At 44.4% G+C, this 18,719-nt stretch overlaps 1 protein-coding gene across 4 annotated transcripts in view; it reads right to left on the minus strand.

The window, feature by feature from the left end:
* Nucleotides 1-18,719, minus strand: part of LRRFIP1 (LRR binding FLII interacting protein 1) — a 105,749-nt gene that overhangs the window by 39,297 nt on the left and 47,733 nt on the right. For all 4 annotated transcript variants that reach the window (XM_086615748.1, XM_086615747.1, XM_086615746.1 and 1 more), the window contains exons 2-6: nt 16,138-16,224; nt 7,502-7,519; nt 3,114-3,161; nt 1,436-1,480; nt 865-915 (exon numbers count right to left, since the gene is read on the minus strand). In XM_086615748.1, the coding sequence (XP_086471874.1) occupies nt 865-915; nt 1,436-1,480; nt 3,114-3,161; nt 7,502-7,519; nt 16,138-16,224 (249 nt within the window). The remainder of the gene's footprint in view (nt 1-864; nt 916-1,435; nt 1,481-3,113; nt 3,162-7,501; nt 7,520-16,137; nt 16,225-18,719) is intronic.

Genomic DNA, 18,719 nt, shown 5'->3' on the forward strand with positions numbered 1-18,719 from the left:
CGGAGAGCTTCATGGATAGCGCTGCTACGGATTGTTTCAGTTTCGTGGTTAGATGAACGCTTCTCCACAGGTCTCAGAAGCTGTGAGCTCTCATCATCTTCTGAAGACTATCAACACATGCTGAAACGATAGCATTAGCCATTCGCAACTACTAAATGCTTAAACTGCCTTCATAATTACCAAAGTTGATTATGTTTATGCTAGAATGGAGTTAAGATTTGCACATAAGGGTATTATCTGAAAAAATACTGTATGGATATTTCATGGAAAAAACTGTTTGAACTTTTCCTACAGCGCGCTCTGCTCTACTAATCCCTCCCTCCACACGACTCAAGTCTGCAGATGAATTTCAAGTATCTCTAAAGCAGTTCTGAGGCGAGCATTCACCCGCAATTCCAAAGCACTGAAGACTTATTTCCACCGATTATGTGCTTTTGGTTTCCTGAGTTAATAAACATAGATCCCGGAGTTGGCTAGCACTTCCTCTTCCCGAATTCTCAGTGTCAGTAACGAAACAGAGGAGCTTACAAGGTGCACACAAAAAATAGCTGCATATACCAATGTTTTTGCCAAGCACTTCCTGCAACAGTAACAGTGAAGAGCATTTACCAGAAAGGTTTCTACAGAGTCACGTGCTCTGCCGGTGCTCCGGCACAGCGCACGCAAATCTGACAATTCCCCTGGTAGAATTATTGACCTACACGTACTCAAAAAAACCCCAAACAACCCCGTATCCCTTGAACATGGAACATGTCAAGACCTTGGAAGGACGATGTTATCAGAGTACATAACCAGTCTGGTGGTACAGGGAGACAGTAAGACCAGTACACACACATGCACACTGAAATGGTACAGTTTACCAACCCTCAGGCTTCCACGGCTACCCACTGACATGCGCTCATCTTCATCCGAAGCCTATCAAAAGAAAGTATAAAGACAAGAAAACAATGAAAAAGAACACAAGTAACAGGCAGTGAGGTAAATGCTGATGGCTCTGATGGCACAGAAGAAAAGACATACAAAATAAACATCTTCGATAAAGAATCACATTAAAACTCTAAGCAGAAAGTAAATGAAATCACACCTCAAGAAACACTGTCAAGCATTTTACTACAGGATGAACAAGCTTCCTCAAGTGTTCCTTGCTTTATACTCTTGGCCCACAGTCTGAATAAATGACCATTAAACACTCCAAGCAGGTTATCTCCCCATCTTCCACCCCCTGCTCCCCTTTATTCCAGCACATTTGCAAAAGCTCCCCAGAGCGACTGGGGAGAGGACGGAGAAGTCAGGAAGTGGCTTTGGGGCTTTCCACTGTCTGGGGTGGGGGGAACTTGTTTTATTTCTTTTCTTTTGAAAAGGAACTGCCTTATACATGTCTGTTTTCTTGTTTGAAATGTCTAGCTAAACCAAAAAACCAACAGTAGATACTAACCGAGGCATTTCTTCGGGCTCTACGGGAATAACGCTCACTGTCTTCCTACCAAGGCAGCAGAGAAAAAAACAGAGTGTGAATTGTTGAAAGGACAGATAAACCAACAGAGAGCTTTCAGGAAGACACAGTGAACTTCAGCAATGTTTTGGAGACAGTAAGGGTAAACCAAATAACAGAAGGCGACACCTTGTCAAGTCAGAAAAACCTTTTTCCCCCTCAATTGTGACCCCAACTTTCTTGGCCTCTGTTTTATCATGCTACATGCTTTTTATTACTTTTTTGCAGAAAACTGTATGCAGTGACGCCTTTATTGCTACCCCCAAAAAATGTTTCAAGTGCATCTCTCTGCATCTGGGAACCAGTATACTTACAGTGCTTTTGTAATTAAGTTTTCCAGTTTGCAGTCCTTCAAAACAAATCTCAAAAATCTTCTATTTGAAATGTAGCAGGGCAATGGTCTCTGTCTAATGAGCATCCCAGAGGGGCACGGCCTGGCCCCTTCTTCCAGACCAAAAGCATCTGTGCTGTGCTTACGGGCTCTGCGACACACAGCACTACTGCCATTCGCAGGCCAAAGGCTGTGTTAATGCCAGAAGTGCTGCAGGATGTATTTATTATATTTCAACAAACTGATTTGACTTGGAATTTAGAAACAGTGATAGAAAACAGGGGGAAAAAAAGTTTCAGCATTGTAGTTAATGGTTCTGACAGGCGAACCGAGTCCTAAGCAAGGGAATTACTAGGAAGGTGGAGCTAAGCTCACCAAACAAGGATTTAAAGAGACTTAATAGCTTATCTGTGAGATTGGAGCATCTTGGGTGGATGGCTGGTCCATATGGCACCAGGCTTTCAAGAAGGCATAGAGCAAACCAGCACTTATGCTGATTAATCATCAAGGGTCAAGAAGTCAGGAAGGTGCAGAAGTTATCTTCCACACTGGAAGTCAGCTGTTCGGTTCTGCCTTTTTCTGTGCGCTACTCAGCTTGTAGGGCAAGGCCATGACCAACAGTTTTCATCTGGCATCACCAGTAAACTTATGACACCACTCATGTTTGAAGGACATTTATTTGAAGCCAATGTCTTCCAGCCCTTAGCAACTTCTTCATCTTATATTATGGGTGTTAGAACAGTCAGATATAGCTAACAGCCAAGTCCATCAACTTCACTGGCTTAGCAAATAGTAATATCCAGGATGTTGCATTAGCAGAAAAAGCAAGCATTGCCATGGTAGCAGGAATAATGCATCTGAACAGTACCCCTGGACCAGTAAGTACAAAGGGAACTGAAGATGCACGGACAAAACTTGTTCAAAATTCAACTGAAGACAGATTTGAGAAGGCTCAAATCGTATCAAAATCCCCAAGTAGTAAAATGAGCACATACATTCCTTGTATCACAAGAGGCTTTAACAGGTCTATACTCTAAGCTAATCTTCGAGTGATAGGGTGGAGACAGAGATTTGTAAAAAGAGAGAGCTCTAACCAAACCCTCGCCAATTTGAAGCTGATCATAAGAGTATCACGTTTCAGGTATTGATGTAGACTGCAAGAATCCTTCTGGTAAGAGTGGAATTCACATTTCCAACACATGAAATTACCTAATTTGTGGGATTTCAAACTACGAACTATACAAAATTTCAACATGTAAAAGTTGTTCAGCTACATTGATCAAGGCCTACCATCCATTGCTCGATGTCTCCCCATTTAGTATCCAGACCATAATATTTCTACAGACAGAAAAGGGAAAAAAACAGAGTTTAGATGAGAAAGGCAAGCACAGAACATTCAGACATGCACTGCCAGGTTTTGGCCCAGCTGCCCAGCTCCACACACACAAACATGCCAAGGAAAAGCCATGCCGAGTGCCACCGGAACCCTCCGCAGCATGTGCCCCGGAACGGCTGCCCAGCAAAGGGAACGGGGCGTTTGGGGTACGGCCGGGGTACTCGACAGCTTCTTCCTTCTCAGCAGTGCAAAAAAACCACAGTGCTGTGGGGACAGGAGAGAGGAGCGTAATGAGTCTTGAATTCCTGACCCATTTAAGTCAAGCTTCATTACAAGGGATCCGAACGCAGAAGACTTCCAGGATGAAAAATGCTGTCAAATCATGTTTGCCGTATAGATTTGTCAAAACAGGAAGACAAGTGGAATACAATACAGCTAATCTCTGCGCGTTCTTATTTGCTGGATTCAGAACTCCCAAGAGCTCCTTTTCAGAGAACAAGGCTTTTTCCCTACACTTCAACCATCTCGACAGTGGTGGTATCACCAACAAGGACAGAAGAGGACACGCTTCACCAGTGCAGGCAAGACTGGAAAGCTCTCTGCATTTCAGTACCAAAGGCCATGCATTTTCTTAGCAGACTGTCTCTTCCGAACCATTTCTCAGCTTTTAATTTCTTTGCACAACGTTGGGAACTTCCCCATGAACCTGCATTTCCAACAGACAGCAAATTGTTCAAAGATCCACAAGTTTAGCAGGACTTTTTCTTCCTCCCCAAACAGGCACTTCAAATCTAGTCTCGGGAAGTTTGCATTTATAATGGTGACCACAACACCCTTGTGTGAAGAAAAATCACCAGCCTAAAGCTCAGTAATCGGCAAATGGAAATCTTGCTCAAGGAAGTATAATATGCATTTTGGAAAAATTTAGATTACATGCTTTGAGATTCATGTATTTGCAGAAAAAAAAACAAGCCTGTACTTGCCAGCTGTCTTAGTGGCTTGAGGAGGCAGGAGTATCAACAGTCAAAACTTTAGGCAATGATAAAAAAAAAAAAAAAAAAATCAGAAACCTGTTCTGTATCGTACTCTGCATTTAGCACTCCCTCACTGGTATTAACGTCATTTTACTTTCACCCTTAAAAACCTCATTCACTATTTATTAATAAACTAGAACAAACAGCTGCATGTTCTCTGATATTATATCAGTTTATTCCCACTTCAAAGTTCTTCCTCATTAAACAACAAAATTATTTGCATGTTAAGGTCATCTTCATTTTCATCTTAATAGCTCTGGAGAGAAAAAAGTCTGTTATAAAGTAGAATAGGCAGCAGGGCGCTCAATTACACATCCCGAATTGCCCAAACTGCACAAAGACATTTTGCAGCCTTCCAGTACCTAAAGGGGGCCCACAGGAAAGCTGGAGAGGGGCTTTTTACAAGGGCATGTAGTGATAGGACAAGGGGAAATGGTTTTAAACTGAAAGAGGGCAGATTTAGATTAGATATAAGGAAGAAATTTTTCACTCTGAGGGTGGTGAGGCACTGGAACTGGTTGCCCAGGGAAGTTGTAGATGCCCCATCCCTGGAAGTGTCCAAGGCCAGGCTGGATGAGGCTTTGGGCAACCTGGTGTAGTGGAGGGTGTCCCTGCCCATGGCAGGGGGGTTGGAACGAGATGATCTTTGAGGTCCCTTCCAACCCAAATCATTCTGTGATTCTAAGATTCTATGATTTAAATGTTGTCAGTTTTGGGGTCAGATTGGGAAGAGGCAGGAGCTCACAGCAATCCCACTCATTAGGAAAAAATATTAGAAAATAAGTTTTTAGGCCAGTAATTTGAAAACAGGAAAGAAATTCACTGCGTTGCAGATTTAAATAGCATGGAAACATCTCTCTCCAACAAGGAAAAGAGACAACGGTTCATCAAGATCTTTAACCACATCCCTAGGAGAACCAGGAAGTATTCCCCTCTGCTTTCCCTGCAAAGCATCTCAGTGTGTGCTCAGATACATCTAATGCCCCTATCCAACACCCAGCCAAACTGCATGCAAATGACATTGCTCCCCTAAACTAGATTAAATTAGAGTGCATGACTCGAACCATTGTTTCTTCATGCATCACATGTTTCCTCCCAAGTGCCCAGACTAGTTACTTCCAGGCGGAAGCATAATTTACAACAGCCTGTTGTAAAATTTTTAGGTACCTCACATCTCAACAAGGACCTTCCGAAAAGAACATGAACTCCAGCTGGTCAGGATCGTTTACAAGATCAGAACCTACAGATTATACACTTTGTAGTAAATCAGGTCAGGTAAAGCCTTATTAGAGGCTTTTTCCCCCTCCTCAAGAGATGTGTAATATTTTTGAACACTAGAAATCAATTTAGAAAAAAAACTATGAAAATGGAGAATCCTTCCTCACAGGTAGGAAGGATCCATAAACAAACTAATAATTTTTCTAAGGTCTGCTGCCCTCTGTTCTCCTTACTTTCTGACATAGGCTTCTGAATTCAGGTCTGCAAAAGGGAGGTATGGAAATACCTCTTAAAGGACTCGTTATGTTACAAGTGAAGTTCCACTTACAGTCTTTTCCTCCATCATTTAAAATTACATAGCAACATGCTTAATATCCCCTAAAGAAAAATGTTAATGAATGTGATTGCCTTGAGACTATTTTTTTTTTTTACTTTCTTATCTTTTAAATGGCACATCTTACACCAGACTGAACTGGCAGCATTTGAAATCTCAGGTGTTTCACCCCCTCAGCCACTTCCATTTCGTTCTCTAAGCCAACTGTTCTGCCCTGAGGGGCTGGTCTGAACGGGGCTGGTCTGAATGGTCACAGCGGTTAAAGGAAGAAATTGTGCTTATCCATTCATTTGGTCTTTGGTTAGAGGCCTTGGCCAGACTCAAGTTCCCTTCTACCCTGAAAAGTGATATCACAACTAAATAATTAATGACGTTAATATCATTGAGAGAGAATTCCGGATCAGATTTGCTCACTAAGTGACAGCGAAACTGCTAGACTTGCAAACTGGCTACGGGATGTTGTGAGGTTAACTCACTTATCTTCTCATCCATGTCAGGACGCCAACAGTAAACAACCTCCTTGTCTCCCATGGGGCCGCGCATATACCACAAGATTAAATTAGTTCTCATAAAGGAGATTGATAACAAAACCGTTGATCCATGGGCAGATCTTAATTTGAGTCACTCAGTACGTAGTCAACTCCATGAGTAAAACAAGAGTGAGATATTTGTTGCCAAATTCATGGGGTCAGGATTAAACAGCAGGGCACATGATTTGAGTCGCTATCTTCATACACATACACACTTTAAGAGGAAAACAGCATTTCCAAGAAGCACACGCACAGCTGGCATGAAGGGAGTGAAACATGCAGTTAAGGCTGCTGGAGTGCCAGAACAAAACCAAACAGGCTGTGGTTTTAGGACACATTTATCATTCAGCAAGGAATAAAAATATCTCAGGCAAAAAAAAAAAAGACATATTCAATACGGTAGAAAATGGCAGGCTTGAAGAAATATATGCTTTCTCCCTCCCTGCAAAATCTCTTTGGAGCTGCTTCTCTTTCTGGGTACCACGCAGTTCACATGCTGGACGTATACAGCAGCCAAATGTCGTAACTCAAAACCCAAAGCTCTGCTGTTACATAGCAAATGAGCTCAGTTAGAGCCATTATCATCGTTATTGTCTTTGCCATAGTTTGGAACCATGAGAAGGAAATGGGCAGGAAGGAAGACATCATGACTTTAAACTGAGGTGACAGAGGATTAAACAATATAAAATAATTTACAATGCTTAGGTCACACTGGAAGAAAGGCCAGACAGTTTATTTACCAAAATATTTCAAATTCAGAACACAGCATCCCTGATTTACTTCAGTGACTTTCTGCAACAAAGTCATCTGAAGGCCATTCCTCCTGCTGGCACCATATAGATGCTTGCCCAGCCTCGAATGTTTTCAGCAATACACTTGGCCTTCAACACACAAATGTCCTTATGGTTCCTGGTGACCCATGGAGCCACCACGCTCTCCTATGACGGCTGGTTTGTCAAATTACTCTTCTGCTTATTGTTAACCAAACAGTCTGTACAAAAAATTAATTTAAGTGCCTGACCAGACACCTTTTACACAGGTCATCTTCCCCCACTCCCCTTTATTATCCATCCCACAAGACTATGGGTGGGAAGGAGGGAATGGCACAGAAATATGAAGCCTGCTGTGCATCTTCCAATTCTGAAGAGGTTTTTCCGAAATGCTGGCAAGACTCGTAAGGTGGGAACACACACATGCAAACAAGACTGAAAGAGAGCAAGCCCTACCTTCTGAACTTGATAGATCTAGGGAAAAAGCAAAAGGAAAGAAATAAGGAAACAAAAAGCTAGCACGAATGAATAAACAGCAAAGCGATGTTCCATAGCTCATTCTAAAGGGGAAAAAAAAATAATTTATACAGAATATACAGCAAAACACGAATACAAAATAGCGTACATTGAAGCCCTGTAGAGTTAGGTAGAATGAAAGCAGAATTTACATTGTAGGGCTCTGTCGTGGTTTTAGGCTGATCCAGCAACTAAAACTCACACAGTCTCTCCTTCTCCAATAAAGTAGAGAGGAGAGAAAAAAAAAACCAAAAGGACTGAGGGTTGAGGCAAGAACAGAGGGAGCACCCACCAACCATGGTCCTGGGCAAAACAGGCAGCGCTTTTCTCAAAGCAAAACAGTTTATTAATGATTACTTAGAAGGACAAAGGGAAATAAAAACCGATTACTTGAGAGGACAGAAAGAAACAAAACCAGATCTTAAAACCGACACCTTCCCCCCCCCACCTTCCTTTTCCTCCCGGCTCTACCTCCTCCCCCCAGCAGCACAGGGGGCAGGGACTGGGGGAGTGCAGGTCAGTTCATTCCGTGCTGTTACTGCTGCTTCTTTCTTAAAGGAGAAGGAGTCCTTACACCCTTTTCCCCTGCTCCAATGGATCCCCTACGCACGAGGAAAAATCCACAAATTTCTCCAACGTGAGTCCAGCCCACTGGAAACAATCCTTCCCCACAGATTGCTCCGGTGTGGGCTTTACCACAGTCTCGGGTACTTAGGGAGCTGTAGCCACTCGCTCCGGCGTGGGTCGTCACGAAGACTCCAGATGCCTTTCTGCCTTGCCGTGCCCCCAACACGACCATCCTCGGGCTCAGGCATCTTCTCCCCACGGGCTGCGAGTGGGTCGCTGCTCCACCGAGGCCGTCCTGGTTGCAGGGGGGCAGCCTGCTATCTCACCATCAGCCGCAGGGGAAACTCGGCTCCGGCACACCTCCTCCCGCTCCATCCTCACTGACCTGCTGTCGATGCAGCTGTTTCTCTCAGATCTCAGTCCTCTCCAGGTGAACTCAGCCCAGTGGGCACCCTGGGAGTGGGGTGCCCCCGAGTTCCCCAGCTGGCTCCGCCGCCGCCATTCTCCGTGGGCGGCGCCGGCCCGACGCAGGCAGCTGCCCGGCCGGGAGCCAGGGAGCGGGGGCAGTGCCCTCCTCCCTTCTCTGCTCGATCCTGGGCGAAGCCCCCCTTTTCCGGTCCCTTTGTCCCGACTTAAATAGGGCAATTCGCAGAGGCGCCCTATTGGCTCAACCCCGAGGGGGATGGCAGTCTGATCCGGTGGCCAGAACTAAGCCTAACCTGGATCCGAAACCGGGGAGGTCGCAGGGAGCAAAATCCCTCTCCTGCCACCAGAACCACCCCCCCCTCCACATCAAACCATGACAGGCTCCTCCGTGTGCACAGCTGAAATACAGCATTCCTGTTTTCCTACCTGCTGGGCTCTTGGAGGCACGTGCCACATCTGCTCCCGAGGCTCTGCACCTTCCCGGAGCTAACCCAGCTGTGAGATAGGACCTCTTGCTTTTTTTAACCCCCATCCTTCAAAGTAATGGATGCCCAAACATTCACCTGGGATGACACTTGTGTATCCACCATCCCAATAAAAGCACATGGTGTTTACTACAGAAAATCTGTTCTTCTGTTAAGGACAAATTCTGTCCTTAACAGGACAGAAAGCAAAAGTTACAAAGCATCGATGCCATAGATCTTTCACCTGTGTACAGCACAGTGTCAGCTTGTTAAAACTCCCCCAAAACTTCCTGCATGCATATTGCCAGTGTTGGAGGATCTCTGCAGGTGGCTTTGTCGATTTTTAACGTTTCCATGGAGCCTCACACCATTTCAGGCACTAATAAACGCACTGTTGACTCTACAAAGTTGTTCCATAGTCTTGAACCATTTTAATAATACGCAAAACATTACGGCCACTAAGATACATACGAATTTTGTTTAAGTGGAGAACTGTCCTTGACAGATCAGCTTTGTAAATCCACCTGAAAACAGAAAACATGTTTCTTCTTGCATCTCTCCTAGCATTTCTAAAGCTAGAAACCCTTCTCGTTCAAAACCACCTAGCCAGCTACACAAATCCAGAAGGAAACCACTGCTTCATTCTCCCCATTCTTCTGCTGAACACCTAAGTCTGGATCTGTAGGAAGCATATCATAGCTCTGGTCTCAAAGCCCTCAGCTGTCTTATTGCTTATCTCCCTAGATAAGCACTGAGTAAACCTCTGCTCTATGAGTACAACCCAGGGGGAACAGGTACGTTGCTCTGACTCCAACCCCTCAGCTGGTCAGCACGTAGCAGGGCAGTTCATCTCCCATATTTTGGGATATATTCAGCAGATCCCTGCCATCCATCGCTCTTCCGTGCCGCCTCAGGTGAACCCACGTCCCCATGCTGGGAAGCAGAGGGTACTACTTTCCATCTCTGCCTGCATGGCCTGATCAGGTTCCCCTTCGTGATGGTGAAGGACAACTTTCCCTTTGCCATTGTTTCACCCAAGCTTCGAGGCAACACCATGGAAGTCTTGTTTTCCAAACCCCAATGCTTCAGGCTTGGCAGAGCAGGTATTCCTGCGGAGGGCAAAGCGAGACACACAGAGGTCTTGTGTCCAGGACCCAGATTGCCAAAGGATAAGATAACAACGAGGTCCTTGTTCAGGGCCAGACACCACGGAGGGTAGTGGAGAGGGACACAGGGACAAAGCCAAGTGCATCACTGTAACTGTTCCAACTTTTTATAAAAACCTGGAATTTTTTGGTCATCTGTTAGCTAACAGGCATTACAACAGCGCTGCTCCAAAGTGACTGATATCTCACCAGTGTACTGTCCATCTAGATAGTATGTTACAGGAAAAAACAAACATTTTTAAACAGTAATCTCTATTGCACGAATGTCCCCCACAAAGAGTTCAACAGAGTCACTAGACATCCAAGCAGTCAAATGCCTTAAACGGCTCTTCCCTGTACCACAGCATGACAAAAAAAACGTGGGTTTGTCCACGGTATTAGTGGCAGACTGCTCTCCTGGTTTCCTCGTCATATGAGGTTTCCCAAAAAAGCAAAGTTTTTCAGAGAAATAACTTCTGAACAGGAAAGAACAAGCCAGCAAAGCATGGTTAGATGGCCACAGAAGGCAGAAACCCAGAGCCTACTAAAACCACCTTCGACATTGTCCCTCTCCAAATTTTCCTGTGCATCTTCACACTGGTTGCATAAGAAAGATACAGATTAACTGTCACAAACCTCCTTAATTTCCTCCCTGTATATGCAAGCACCAAGTTTCATAGTTAGTCTCTCCCCTCCCTTTCAAGCCACGAGAACTCTGCTTTTCTCTAGTTTTTCCTGCACTGCCTGGCATTTTAAATGGTTTCAAACAATCCCGAACACCAGCTGTGCCATGGGACCGGGCACCACGTCCTAGCAGAGGAAGAAGGGGCCTAAGTCACAGTCAACAGGATGGGTGAGCAGATCAAGAGTGTTTGCAAGTCTTCTGCCCACATTAACTTGGCTTTAGTACATTAACTAAATTCACTACGTGCTCAAGGAACTGACATGGAAAAAAAGAAATCCATGACAGCAAGTACTGGTAACATATTTTATTCCAAAGAAATACGAATCCGAAGTAGGAAAAGTACATGCAAACGAGTATGCTGGTAAAGAACGAATTTACAAAATAGCAAAGGCAGGTTTTGTGCTGTGCCCTTGCAGCGAGAGCTGAAAATGAAGTGAGGAGACAAGCACAATGCTCCTGCCCTGAACTAAAAGTACAGGCTCATCTGCTGGGTGAACTGGCAAGCAAGAATCTTATCCTGCAGATTAAGGAGTGGGAGGAGATCATTCTCTTTTCACTTCAGGCACTAATATCAGCTTAAATTGTGGTCTCCAAGCGTCAGTCCTCAAAGAGACATTTAAAGTCTTGCCAGCAGAACACACAGAAGGTACTCCTACACAAAACGTTCTCGACAATTAGCCGTAACGCTGCAGCTTTTACGTGTCTTGAAACACTACTGTTAAATATTTCTTGGGGAAAAAAAGGCTTTAATATATCTTATGCCAAGCCTCTAAGAAAAAAAAAAAATACATAGAAAAAAAATTCTTCTCTCCACTTTATCTGGTAGCACCACAAGAAGCAACAATTTGTTACTCAGAAAAACTGAGCCGCCAACTCCTGACTTGCTCTTCTGCACAAATTAAAAGTATCTGAATGCACACGAGCATTTGTCTCAGTATCAAACACAACTCTGGAGTGTGAGCCAAACCGACTGGCCTCAGACTCTGCAACTGTAAACCAAATGTTTACTGACCACGTAGGGTATGGTAAAACACACAGGACCCATCGCTGCTCTGCCTCCCACCAGCTGGGTGGGTACCAGTGATACAGAAACAGGCACAGGAGCACATTTCATCTATTATATCACCCTTTCAGCTTAGAACATGCACTGGCTTTGCCCCACGTGAAAGCTCTCCTGTACTGACTTATCACGCATGGAAGCCCACCAGAAAACCTTTGGATTAATTATTTACATCTTTGGTGGATGACAGCAACAAAGCAGCAGAGAATAAGAAGTCAGATCGATTCAAACAGTTATGTTTATCACACTTGTGCCTTTCTTAGAGCCTCACATCCAGAATCCATTCTCCACTAAATATATACACATATATGGGAATCAAGAGTGACAACTACTCTTACCTTCATAAATTAGCATATAGCAGATCATTATTCTTGTGCTCATTTTCTTCAGCTTCAGAAAACACTTTTTGTTCACCTAGTTTATACTTTCCTATTACACTTGTGCTCCTCCTCTCCTCCTTACCTTCCTCTCCCTGGGAAAAAACACACTGGCATACTTACCCTTCCTTCTGCTGGCTGGTGTGAGGCAACGGCAGGTGATGAGATGCTATCGCCTCTGGAACACACCTGCAATCCTGCCCCACCGCAGCCAGCAGCAGCAGCATTCCACAGCAACTTTCCCACACCTCACACTGCGATTCAGAGGGCTTTCTTCCAAAAGCCCATCTATTTCGGCTGTATGATTTCTTCAACTGTTGCTCTACAACAGCGGTATGATGCTTCCCATTAAGTTTCCAGAAGATTTCTTAGAGTCACCTTAAACTTCACGCCAAGTTTTCTAAAGTTATCCCTCCGAGCACACGAGATGAACAGCAGTGATCACCAGCAAGAGGTCCAGCAGTCCGAGCAAGGGCTGAGCCCACACCTACATCTACAGCGAGCATGCTCACCACCACCAAAATCCAAGCTGCCTGCCTCCAGCTTCTCATCCTACGCTCCTTTTGAAAGTAAAGGACCTTATCAATAGCATGCCTGGTAACAAATACCATTTCAAATTTCCAAAAGAATAAACTATGCAGCAATTTCTGCTGTCACTTACGTGTTTTACACAAAATTTCTGCCAAAAGAAGAGCTCGGTACGATACTGTGTAGTCTTCACCATTCATCGATGAGCTTTACTACACAGTCATGACTGATCTTTGGTGTGCTCTTACATACAGCTGGCAAGCAGAACCAGCACAGGCTGTTGTAACGGCTTTCTGATGGAGTTTTTGCTCATTCTACCTACAGAAGCACTCATCAGAGAACAGAAGTCTCAGATACCTGGTGCTTTTGCATTGGTATTTCTTTTGTAATGCCAACAGAACATTACTTAAGTCACATACGTAGACTCACGATGCAAAAGTCACCTAATTATTTTAAAATGAGGAAAATGAAGTACAGATTAAGAAATGTCATTAATACTAGATGATGGGCAGGAAAGCAGCCAATTTCCAGCCCAAATCTAAATCACTAAAACACCCTACTTCACTGCCAGCGAGATACTGCCATGCTTTAGCTTGTAATGGTATAACATCTGGAAGCTTTTAACCCAGACCAACAATGCAAATATATTCCTAAGTAATCCATGCTCCACAAGAAGCCTGTCAGGGCATGTACACCGCTTTAAGCATGAACAAGTATACACATACATGCAATAAATTTATTTATTGCTTTTTACCTCCTATACCTGGCTCTAAAAAGCCTTCTGAGGTAGTAAAGCGAGAGGTTTTAGTTCTGGTTATTCAACATGGCCGTAGTGGGAATGTGCTGTTTATTCCCCTGAAAAGTTTGCGCAGGAAAACGACCATCGCAGACCTCAAGCTGTACAGACACCAGTATCACCACCGCACGTTCTCCTCCAAGGAAGGGGTAAGCGCCAAACCTCTTGTGTTCATCACTGCTTGGGATTTTCTACATTTATGTTTTCTTTTATTACATCTGCAAGATACTTTCGGCAATGAAAGACTTCCTGCAGCCATCCCTACTAGCTCGACCTTGCATCTGGAGGCTGAGATTCATAGAATCATAGAATTGTCTGGTTGGAACAGACCCTCAAGATCATCGAGTCCAGCCATTCGCCCTGCACTGTCAGGGTCCCTAAACCATGTTCCTCAACACCAAATCCACACGGTTTTTAAACATCTCCAGGGATAGGGACTCCACCACCTCCCTGGGCAGCCTGTCCCAATGCTTCACAACCCTCTCTGTAAAGAAATTTTTCCTGATATCTAACCTAAATTTCCCCTGATGAAGCTATTGGAAAAAAATCATAGAATATCCAATCTTGCAAAATATTCAATAAATGTATAGTCACACTATTTTATGCCAGTGAGTTACAAAACAGACTGTAGTGAATATCTGGCTTAGCTTTCACTGAATTTGGTATTTCAGAGCGACATCCCGTACCACGCCATTTCCCTCTACACAAAGAAGTTTTCGCAGATTTTCAGACCACTGGCTCTTCAGTCATTAACTGCAGGAGCACGTAACACAAGCTTGAGCTTTCATACCAAAATTTCAATTTACTACGCCACCCTTTGCGGCATCAGCTCCATTAAAGTCACCTACAAATTAGATGGTAACGCCGCTGCCAGCTGCCGTGACACCCATATTTAGCTTGCTGCCCAAACAAAACAACTAGTGGTTGTTTACCACGGATCTCCCAGAGGCTGCTCGGCACGTCCCATCACTCAGGCTGCAGGCACAGCAGGTGGCTTGACAGTACCACGGCTTATCTGCAGTCCAGGTCTTCTAACTGTGGTCCAGGACGCAAGAACCATCCTTCACAAAGCAGCAACTGGGGCAGAAAAAGGCTCCTCTCTCCCACGAGCCGCTGTGCTCGCAGCACCGCTCCCGGTGCGTTTGCAGGTACACCTAACCCTGCCGTGGCTGCAGGGTGCCCAGACACATCCAGACGTGTCTCGACGAGACACTCCAGCACAAAGCTGGGCAAACTGCCCAGGTGCTTCTGTTCCAGGCTGCTTTCTGCAGCCTGCACTGACACTCCTCTGCTATCACAGCCCGATTCACTGTTTAAAAAAAAGTTAAACTGAATCCTTCTCCGCGCCCTGAAGCACAGATGTACGTTTAGTCTTACTACTTATTCCCACTCCTCCCCAAACTCCTTATTTCTTCCCTTTCCTTGAAAATTTATCTGAAAAAAATAAATTCTGATTGCCGCTGGCCCTGTTATGTTTACTCTGCTGTTTCATCAAACACGTGTCAACAAATACAAGTTTTAAGCCCTTCTGATTCAGTCCACCACGCTGGCAGCCCCATTCCAGCAGGGCTAGTTCAGCTTCTAGAGCTTCAAACCAAACGCTGCTTTCAGTTTGTCAGAGTAGAGTGGTATTTAAAATTAAAAAAAAAAAAGTTATACTCTTATACACATGAAGTATTTTAAATATTTGAATCTTTTTTTTTTTTTTTTTTTTTAAGGTCAGGTTGGATGAGGCTTTGGGCAACCTGGTGTAGTGGAGGGTGTCCCTGCCCATGGCAGGGGGGTTGGAACTAGATGATCTTTGAGGTCCCTTCCAACCCAAACCATTCTGTGATTCTATGATCCCATGATTTAGTACAGCTCCTACTTGTCGAACACAGCAGGAGCAGAACAAGAAGCCTTTTTGGTGTTTAAGATCATTCCTACAGTGGAAGCCCATGATCTCCCACACGCTGACACGCAGAGGGACAGTAGCTTTGCTGATGTTATACTGCTCTTCCAGAATTCGGGACAGACGACACCAGGCATTCAATCCAAACACTTTGGAGTACGTAATGTTTTGCCAAGTTCAGCTTCTCTCATTACTTCTGCCAACAGCAGACCATCATTTGTACAAAACAGGGGAGACCACAATGCCAGCTTCGCAGCAACAAAGCAAACCAAATTCCAAGTAGAGTTAAACAAGGGCCAACAGCCTTCCATATTCATTAGATTTCTAACAAAGTGATAAGAATCCACCCCCCCAGCGCACACGCAAACAAGCTGCATACTTCAAAGTTTAACATTCAACAATGATTATTAACTATCCACCAGTATTTTTTGTGAATAATTATATTAGCTTGACGAACATAAAAATTCTTGCCACAATCCATATTTTTTCCAGGCTGTTTTATCTGCTATTCTATGATCAGCATTAGCTCCACACAGACTATTAAATATTTCAGCAAAATATCGGATTAACCCTTTTTTCCAGGATTATATTCAGGAAAGATGATGATCAGGACACCCCCCCAAAGCCTTGACCATACCTCTTTCTGCTGCCTCTCCAGCTCTTTCATCCGGATCTCCCGTGCCTCTGCCCGCGCCGCTCGCTTTGCCGCGAGTCTTGCTTCAGCCTGCAAACAGGAGCACAGCAATGAAATAAAAGCCGGACAATTTGAGGTGAAACACACTTGTCAAGCAGGGCATGAAGCAAGGAGATGAGACTCGGCAAGACTGTAAACACACCTGTAGGAGTTAATTCCCTGTTGCCAGTAATGGCCCTGCCTTCCATAACTTGTTATGCTCCACGGGCAGGTAATACACCCTTGCGTAGGCACTACCCTGGGTTAGCAGTTGTGTTTAAAAGCCCTCTGAGTTTCTTTAATTACTATTTGTGTGGACAGAGAGGAAACGGCGAGATTTATTTAAGAAAGGCAGGTTTTGCGCTTCCCCCCCTCCTCCCCCCCCGCGGCAGCACAGATTATTTTTTATTGATGAATTAATTTGACCAACAGCAAACACATTATGTGCCATTTTTCCTAACCGCTGGCATTGCACACACATACAAGGGCACAGCAGCCAGGTAAACGTTGCTGTTTGGCATGACTATGCACAACTAAGGCTGAAACGATGGAGGCGAGGGAGTAGGGGACCTGAGAAAATGCAGTAACTCGATTCAAATCTCAAGACATCTGTATTCAAATCCAAACCTTCACGGAGTGGAAATCTGCCAAGAACGGGCCTCTCGGGAGATCTACAGTGCTTCCTCTTTTCAGCCCAGTTGGAAGCGCTGGAACATGCTATACAGTAATATTTTTAATATTCTGCTTTTAATCCCAGCCAAACCCAGTTAGTCTTATGGAGAAAAACCTATAATTAGCTCAAGCTTGGTATAGTGGGACTGCAAGTAGTTCACCCAGTGTAATTTGGAATAGCTCAGCAGGGAGCAAAAGGCATCGCTCAGGCAGTCACCTTGGCGTTACACCCAACTCCTCTGCTTCTGAAACCTTTTACCCTAAGTACCACATCCAATTTAACAGGAAAACCTACAATATTATCAAGGTCGAGCATACAGAAAATCAAAACATAAGCGCTTTCACTAGCACTTCTAAACAGAAGGAAAAGCAGAAAAAAAGAAAGGTGTGATTTCTTTCCCCTTCTCTAAGTATATTCGCTGCTCAAACTCGCGGAAAAGGGCCACGACCTTTGAATACACAAAATGAAACACGGAAAAAAGCCAAAAAAGGAGTAGGTTGGCTGAAACTTTCAGCTAACAGAAAAGGGCTACTGAAAACCACACACAAGCTGGTGTACACAGAAGGACCAGGAGCCTTATGATGCTGTAGATCTTAAATCCTTACCAACAGTAAGAAAATCCAAAATATACAGTCACTAGGTCAAAATTTCAGCTCACATCACCCACCTTCTACAAAACCCCACCACAAACAGCCCCAGTCCCTAAATACTGCAGTTGTTCAGTTATGGACATTCTGTCCCATTTCACTGTGTTGCCTCTAGACTCGAACAGGTAGACAGGCAGATTCCTTCTGCTGACTACTGCAGCTCCTTCTTGCACAAATACTATCTATCTAAACGAACCAAGTTTTAATTCTTGCAACACAGCCAACTTCAGCCTCAAAAGATTACTTGGAACAACAGGAAAACCTTCTCAGAGGGTAAAAACGCCCATGGCAGAAAGAGAAAAGGGGTTGGTTTTGCACAAAGTGCTGCTCTCTCTTCAGTCCATTGCTTGGATTTCAACGCCATGGAGAGAAACTGCAAAAATGCACTCGTGGTCTCGTACCTAGAGCAGACCTCCCAAAAACTGTCCCCCCTCATCACGGCCAGCGTGATGTTACTTATCCATCTCTGTTTATCTGAAAACAACCTGCAGCACCTCAAGAAGCACTGCTGGAAGTCGATCCCGCAGTGGGTACCACTGTAAATACAGGACAGCGCCAGAGACACGGATCGCTCCGGGATATTCATCCCAGAGGCTGCCAAGCGATTCCCACGATACGGGGTAACATCCACCACCTTTTGCCAGGAGCCGTTCAAACGCCACGCATGCCTACCCCAAGGAAGGGGAATCTTGCTCCGAGGACTCCAGCTCATTAACGATTTTTTGGGGGAAGAGAGGGAACAGGAGATACAGCCTGAATCACCATCTTTGACTCCTTACGGTCTAGACATGCGTTCCCTCATCCTGACATGCAAACTGTAAGTAGTCTTAAGGAACAGCACAAAAATGAAAAGTAAACAAAGTTAATTCTGTACATACATGTGCAAATTGCACCTGGTCAGGGTGAAGAACAGCATCAGTGCGAGCAATTAGCTATATTTTTCCTTTATGAAAAACAAAGGACCTTATAGTCTCCATAAATGAAATACACCAAACAGTCCAGAACTGTGAATCTTAACTTCCCATCTGCCAGAAAAAGACAGAAACAAGACTATTTTGATGCTAAAATCGTTGCAGATACCGCCCTTATGAATTTCAGTTGAGCTTTCATGTTAGAAAAACTCTATGCCTGTATGGAAAATTCAGACGATGTGCTTCACGCACACATAGAAGTATTTCCTGCTCTGTCTTCCTTGTATGATTAGGGCCAAAGGATTTACATCCTTA

Source organism: Tauraco erythrolophus, chromosome 8 (genome assembly GCF_009769465.1).
Source record: "Tauraco erythrolophus isolate bTauEry1 chromosome 8, bTauEry1.pri, whole genome shotgun sequence".
NCBI classification, from domain to species: Eukaryota; Metazoa; Chordata; class Aves; order Musophagiformes; family Musophagidae; genus Tauraco; species Tauraco erythrolophus.